The 8,035-nt window shown below is 35.4% G+C and overlaps 1 protein-coding gene across 1 annotated transcript; it reads left to right on the forward strand.

Moving 5' to 3' along the window:
- Positions 1-1,958: 1,958 nt before the first annotated feature.
- On the forward strand, positions 1,959-2,891 carry LOC131045285 (nuclear speckle RNA-binding protein A). The gene has a single exon (XM_057978847.2). It carries the CDS (start codon positions 2,131-2,133, stop codon positions 2,647-2,649), a length of 519 nt encoding a protein of 172 aa, XP_057834830.1. The 5' UTR covers positions 1,959-2,130; the 3' UTR covers positions 2,650-2,891.
- The last annotated feature ends 5,144 nt before the right edge of the window (positions 2,892-8,035 follow it).

Below are 8,035 nucleotides of genomic sequence, written 5' to 3' on the forward strand. Positions count from 1 at the left end.
TGGAAACCATTGTCACAAAACATTCATGATACGTCTATAACAATATTGTCAGAGTACACATTAACATACATCATCTTAGGAACCTATTTGTGGTTGTTTCGCCAAGAGGCGACCTATAATGGCATTCATATTGTCCGTAAACAAAATGCCAGTTTAAGAAAATTTTGACGTTTGCATGCATGTCTTCCAAAATCTGGTAGGGCGGTTGGGAGTGGCGGCACGACAGAGGCAGCGTGGTGGTTACTGCAATTTAACGCTTTCAATTGAAACGTCTCCCTTAATGCACCCTCGCAACCATAATCTGCAGTACCCGTCAACCATCAATGCTGACTGAAACACGTCAAAGAGTGGACGATTTTAAAAGGAATGGAAAAATATAACGAGTTGTTGTTGATAGAGTGGTGGAATAGTGGGGTTCAATCTATAAAAGCAAACAAAAGGACAGTAAAAGATTTAGTTTGCTCATTATCTCTCTAAATCTTAGCTGCTTCTTGATGGCTCTCAATATTTTGTTTTATAGTTTGTTGAGGATGTATGTTTGCCTCCTGTAATTTATAGGAAAGGAGGCCAATGGAGGTGTAAGAAAGGAAAGGGACGCTGAAAAGGTTATGGTTACAACCTCTGTTTTTGTACCTTATTTTTGTCCTTTTCTTTCTGTACTTTCCTAGCAACACTTTTGGTTTTTTATGATTTTTACTTTAAAACGTTTGCTGAAATGAATAAATATAATTAACCATTCTGAAAAATACTGGGATGATTAGTAAATATCTAAGTTGCTGCATGGTCATTAATTTTATAAGGTATGTTTATCATCACAAGTTTACAAAAGCTATGAAAGCGTAGACAAATTTGGTACAAAATACAATTAATTGCATGCAGAGAAATGACATATTGATGTTAAGATTTGAAGAGTGCCAAGAAACCAGACGATTTGATCTTTAAAATCTAGAATGTGCATCCTGTGCCAAGATCATGAGATTTGTAGTTTAACAGTTTAAATGCTATTTTCACCAAATTTTGTTGCCTAAGTAATGATGGGCAAAAGAAAATTTTCGTAATTGCTTTGATTTCCACTACGAATTGAAAGTAAATTGATTGCAGAAGATTGTGTTTTTAGTCTCGTGGATGTGGTAAATATGGAATTGTATGGTGGCTTTTAATCCCTTTGATTTCATTTGCTTTGAAGTATTATTGTTATTAAATTAAGCTATAAATTTATTTTATGTTTTTCATGTTGCAGCATATGATTGCCAACCTTAAATTTAATTTAGTCTATATAAAATTTGACTTAAAGGTGTAAAATTGATTAAATGGGTGTCTTGAAAAGGATATGTCTCGGTGAATTTTATATAGATTAAATTAAAATTTAAGATATATATCCTAGTTTACTATTGTCAATCATTGTTCTAAAGTCTTTACTAGAGAAGAATAACTCTTTTCATAACAAGTTTACAAATAGTGTTTATTGATACCACCACATTGTAGATACATGTACCATGAGTCAATACACACCTCATATAATCATAAATTTCATATTAATTTACTTTCATATGTTAACATTCATTGTAGATTAGTTTACTAGGCACAAATCTAAACCACAACAAAATAAAATCAATTAAAAAAAATGTTCATCTAAATATTCCCTTCATCTTTTACACACTAACAAATTGATTTCAAACATTTACAACATATTCCTTCATTCAAATTTCAAACTAAATATCACATTTAATTTCTTTGAATTTTATAAATTTATTTACACATTTTTTTACTCCATGTCCAAATTTAGATCCAAAATGATTATTTATCTACTACTTTACCTCTGTCATTGACAAATGACATAGATATTTATGTAGGTGTGATTCCCTGGCAACAATAGATATTTATTACTTACAAAAAATCTGATCGTGTCCTCTACTCAAATTATTAAAGAAATTGATGGCAATGAGAATTGAAAGGACTCCAAGAGGTATAAATATCTCGTGTTATGCCAATCATTCTACCCAAGAGCTGAAAACCTATTCCTACCATTAGATAGCGAAAGTTCTTTAGGGTTTGGACCTAGGGTTTTATGTTTTCGGCTTCGGGAGCAGTCACAGAGTATTTTGATAAGCAATAAAAATTGACAAAAAAATGAGCAGGTTTGGAGGCGAAATCGATGCCAGCTTCTCGGGCATGGCTTCGTCATTCAAGCGCCCTCGTACAGACTACGAATACGCAGGGGTAGAGCTAGGTTTGAACGACTATTACAGAGAAATACCTTCTCAGGAGTACGTGACCAGAGATCGAATCCTTCCAGCTCTTTACCTTCCACCAGACGCTTCCAGCACGCTGTTCGTCAAGGGTTTGCCCACCGACTGTTCGCGCAGAGAGGTGGCTCACATTTTTCGGCCTTTCCGGGGCTTCAAAGATGTGAGGCTCGTCAGCAAGGATTTTCCCAGGGGTGATACTCTTGTGTTTTGCTTTGTGGAGTTTGAAAGTCCGACCTTTGCTGCTACTGCAATGGAGGCTCTGCAGGGTTATAAGCTTGACGGAAATGATCGAAATTCACCGGTTCTAGAAGTAGAGTTCGGGAGGAGTAGTTCTGGCGAGAGAGGAAGAAGGGGCATGAGAAGGCGCTCGGATTCTCCGCCTTTCTATCGACGCCGGTGATTTTGATTTAGTGTTTCACAATCTGTTGTTTAAACTAGTCGACCGGATTTTTGGAAAATTTTCTTTCATCGTAACTGCTAGTGTCAGTTATCGGTAGTTTTTAATTTTAGGGTTAAGTGAACGGTGGTTTTCTTATATGATTTATTGCCAGTTTTGAATAATGATCAATTATAAATTGGGATTGAGCCACTTTTTTATGTATTTCAACCAAATTGAAGGTTAAATGAACGGTGCTTTTGCTATATTGTTTTGATGTTTGTTGTCTGCAATTTTCGTTTTGAAATGGATTGAGCATCTCTGTGATTTATTTCACTGTGCGTGAGCAACAGATTTTTATATGTTCAAAGCATTTATTTTCTTCCCGATAGCTATCCCCTTAAACCTGCTGGGCGAAGAGAGGGCTTCTCTATACTGCTCTTTACAATATAAGTTGGAGTTGAATTTGACCGACTGGTAGCGTCTACCCCTTAAGCCAATTCAGGGGATTACAATTTTAGTTTGGCCGGAGAAGGTTATAATTTTTGTAGTAGGTTGTGGTACTACCTGATTAAATTTCTACCTTTTAGATGGGCAATTGTAATAGATTTATAGTTATTGTTTTTGGACACACGGGGTTTTTATGAATGGATTTTTTATTTATTTATTTGGTATGCAGTCATTTATTAGAAGCATGCCTTAATTAGGTGGTTATGAATTTATTTTATGGAGCGGGCGCCTGAAACGCATATTTAGGCTGAAACGCATATTTAGGCCTTATTTTTGTTATGGCCAAAATTACATCTTACAGGTCGCCCGAAAAGCTTAGTTTAGGCCTTATTGTTATAATTCCAAGGATAGGAGAATCTCAGCCTCTTTTATTAATTGGCTAATTGGCTGAAATTACAAATTCTAAATAAACAACAACGGTTCTCAAAGTTCCTTTATTGAGAGACTCTAAAATATTATTTTTAGTTGATAGCAAGTTTAGTTGTTGTGTTTCTAGATTAATTGTGTGAGCTTTTATTGGCATCAATGTTTTGGATCACACACTATGATCTTCTACAAAGATAGAATGTCAGTAAAAACTCACACAGCTGAATCCAGAAACACAACAACAATCATTATGGACTGCAGAAATATAATATCTCAGATTGATAGAAAGCTTGTTTGATGTGTTTTTGTTGGGTACAAAATAATTATCATTATTCTGCTACTGATACCCTGCATCTCTTGGTAACCATGTTTTCTATGGTTTAGTTGGGCATGGGTTTGGTCAAACAGGGTTTAGTGTGAGAACTAGATTTGTTTTTTTGACTTATGATTAATGTTGATAAACAATAAAGTAATGTACATTTTATTTAGCAAGTCTAATTAAATAGGTTATTTTCAAGAGTGGTGGTTGGTATAGTTGATATTTATGAGATTTATGTAGGCAATTTAAGAGGTTAAATTTGATATAATATTATTCAATAAATAAAATTGACTGACACAAAACATGACATATGATATATATTGTTAGAAATTATTTTGGTTTTTAGAAATTATTTTGGTTTAAGTGTTTTGGGATTGATGATTCAAGTGGGTGGGGTGGGAATTGGAATAGATGTAAAATGTTATTATAGAATTTGGTTGGTTAACCATTAAAAGTGTATGAGTTGAGACCTATCCACTAAGGTGGGTGAGTTTCGGAACAAGTTTTTTTTAATAGAGAATATCAATTACGTCTTGAACAAAGATGTCTTTTTAATTAAATCATTCTTTTACATTTTTTTTGATCGATGATTCTCAATCTAGGGGGTGGTCTTATAAAATCTCAAGGCTATTAAGGAATAGCTATTCTCTTGCAGCTTAAGCCATCCAAGATTATTAAAGAAAGCATCTTAAAAAAGATTATTAAAGAAAACATCTTAAAAACTTATCTAATAATTTTGGCTGCACTAAAATCTAATTTTCATTAGTGTGAAACTTTTTTATGTAATTCTTAAAGAAAACAAAAATAAAATAATTCTTAAAACTATTCTATGTAATTCTTAAAGAAAATAAAAAGAATATAATTTTTAAATAGCTAAGTAAAATTGATAATTTTCAAGTAAATTAAATAACTATAAATTTTTTCAATAAATTAAATGTTTTGGATTATGGCAAAAACAGTATCCAAAATAGAACATTACAATCAGTAGCCAACGGAGCAAAAAAAATAGAACCAACAACCAACTACACAAACAAAACCAACAACCCAACGCCTCCAAGGTACTCATCTTTTCAGCTACGACCTTAATTTCCGTATCAGGTACTCATCTTTTTAGCTACAACTTTTATTTCCTTCTCATCTCCGATGGTAACAATAGTTTTGTCCCGTTGCATACATCAAAGTTGTTTACCATTGCATTCCATGGCATCTACAGTTTGCTTGACAATCTTATGACTGCTAGACATAATAGTTTTGCGTGTAGCTTCGATTTTCTCATAGCCAACTTTCACATTGGAGATTTTATCCTCCAACCCTTTTTTCATTTGATCAATATCTTCTCCAAACCTTTTAATGCACTCCAACACCGATTTCTTCTCCTCCGACGACCATTGCCCAACCTCTTTATGATTGCCTTGAATATTACCCACATGAATGGCTTCCATCGTGCTTCTCAGTGCTCGCCCTCTGATTCAGTTTTACCTCTTTTAGCTCATGAAACAACCACTTGAACATATTGGAAGTATCAATGGCATGTTCCCTTTGTTGGCAATTGACACTCATCCAGTGATTTCAGGTGACTTCCAATTCAGCTTATCCGGAAGATGGAGGTAACCAGTAGGCAATTAACTGGTAAGACAGGGTATTTCGGTAATGTTTTGATCTGGAATGATCTCTAGTGATTGTTGTATTTTTGGTGATTATTTTTGTGATCACAGTGATTGGAAAGACCTTTAGGAAGCATGTGATCATATTATTTTGTCCGGTGCCATGTTTTGTTCAAGATTGAAAGCAACTTGATCTACACGTTACACTTATTGAAGCCGACTTGTAGGAGATTGCTTTTGTGGTAAGACCGGATATATAAGATCTATTTGGCGATTGATTTTCGGTATGTTAGAGATGTGGTGATCCGTTTCGATGTGATTGAGTGCAGTCTCACGTGCGCATTTTGCTTTCAGACCAACCGGTAGTTGATTGAGACAGAAACAGAGTATTCAACATAGCAGAGAGTCAAAGATTCAAAGCCTAACTGGAACTCATTTTTGCATAGTCAGATGTTGATTAAGAGTTCATTTCATTGTATTTACTCATTGTAAACAAATTGTAAGTTAGTGAGACTTCCTTGAAGGTTGTAGCCTTCTGGGCAACTTTATTTGAGCAGTGAGCTCTAGGCAATGAGCACGAATGCAAGTGCATTCCCCATCTCCGGTGTTGTGGATTTGTGTATTCTTAGTTGCATGTTTATGTTCTTTTCTTCTATACATTGCTAACTGGTGGATAAAAATAAGTTTGTGGTTTTAACTTCCGGTAGATCACTGATTCAACTCCCCCCCCTCCCCCACCCCAAGTGATCTTTGATTCTAACAATTGGTATCAGAGCCTAGTTTCTCTGGGGAAGCTTAACCGCTCGAGGAAGATTTGGGAGATTGATTCAATGGATTCCAGTTTTCAGAGACAACTCAATGTGACACTTAAGGATCTTGATCTAGCTAGAAGTGTGGTCTATACCTTGAAGAAGAATCTGAATGCTGCTGATGAATTCATTAGTGAGCTGAACGATCAAGCAAGTATCTGTAGAGAAAAAAAGAAGGAATTAATGGACAAATTGAAGGAGAAAGAAGATCAGATCATGGAATACTAGGACAAAGCTGATGATGTTAACAAGCTTGAGAGAGAGAATGTTGCTTTGAAGAATGAGATGCAATCCATTGTGATGAGATTGACTAAGAAGATTGAGGACCGTAAGAAGAATGAAGAGAATCTGGCACAATCATTGAAGGATAGAGATGATGAATGCTTCAGGGTTACCTATGAGAATGATCAGTTGAAGCTTGAATTGACACAATCAAGGAACAATGGTCAAGAACTTGAAAGACAGGTTGCTACCTTTAGGGATGAACTTGCTACTGCCAATGAATACAAAGACAAATTCAAAGCTAGTTCAACAAGGCTTGATGAGATGTTGGAAAGTCAGAGACATAGAAAAGATATGCGAAGTCTAGGGTTTGAGAAAGGTGAGTCCTCCAGATCTGGACAAGACAAAGCAAAACTTGATCAGAAGAAGAGCAAGAATCCTCCAGTAAGACAACTTAATGCTCATAAATTCAATGGTAGATGTTTTACATGCAACAAATTTGGTCATATGGCGAGTCAGTGCAGAAGTAGGATGAATAATGAACAATAACAATATGATGAACAACATGAATAATGTTCCTCCCTTTATCGATCAGTTTTTCATATGCAATAATTTTGGACACAAGTCAAATGTGTGTAGAGAAGTAATCAATAACTTTCAGAACAAAAGATGTTATGTTTGTGGAATATTTGGACATATCTCTAATTAGTGTAGGACAAGATAGAACCAGATGAACTTCAGACCTATGAAGAATAATATTGTTTGTAGAGCATGCAACAGAACCGGTCATATTGCAAAATTCTACAGAAGCAAAAATACTGCTCTGATTGACAAGAACAAATTAGATGAAAAAGAAAAGGCAAAAGTAGATGAGATCAGAGATCAGCATAAGAAGATGTGGGTAAAGAAGGATGAATCTAAGGCAAATAATGGATATGTACCTAAATCCGGTGCAAAATCTTCATCCGGTAAATAGGGTTTTTGGACTTAGGGGGAGGCAAAGCAATGCAAATCTTGCAATACCCCTTGATGAGATATATAGTCGATGGATTACAGATGGTAGAAACTGAGCCTTAGTTGATATCAGAACTCAGATGGTTGATTTCAGCATCCAATAGTGAAACATGACATCCAGTTGAATATTTGAGGTGCATTTATTTCAAAGTGAAATTAGGGTTTGCAAAGTTAAAAGGGAAGATACAAGAATCATTCTTCACTTTGCGAATAGTGTTTTTGAGTTGAAGGGCAAGGTGATCAAAGTTTCCAGGCGATCAGAGAGCTAAAAGCAATCCGACGAAACGATCTAGGGCATCCGACAGTTGGTTAAGGTACTTCTCGAAGGGCATTTTTCTGAGATTTTAAAATGGCATTTGCATATTCCATTGCTGCTCCATTGGTGGTTGAGGTTAAGGACATGACCTATCTTGTATTTAAGAAGCACCCCTACAAGTCCATGGAAGACAATCCGGTTGGAGCATTTTCTTTCATTCCGCACGGTGTATTGCACATCGATGATGTTCGAGCCTACATTCACTGCAAAATTGAAGAAACCAACTTTGAGGACATCTTGAATTTATACA

The sequence above is a fragment of the Cryptomeria japonica genome, chromosome 9 (assembly GCF_030272615.1).
Source record: "Cryptomeria japonica chromosome 9, Sugi_1.0, whole genome shotgun sequence".
NCBI classification, from domain to species: Eukaryota; Viridiplantae; Streptophyta; class Pinopsida; order Cupressales; family Cupressaceae; genus Cryptomeria; species Cryptomeria japonica.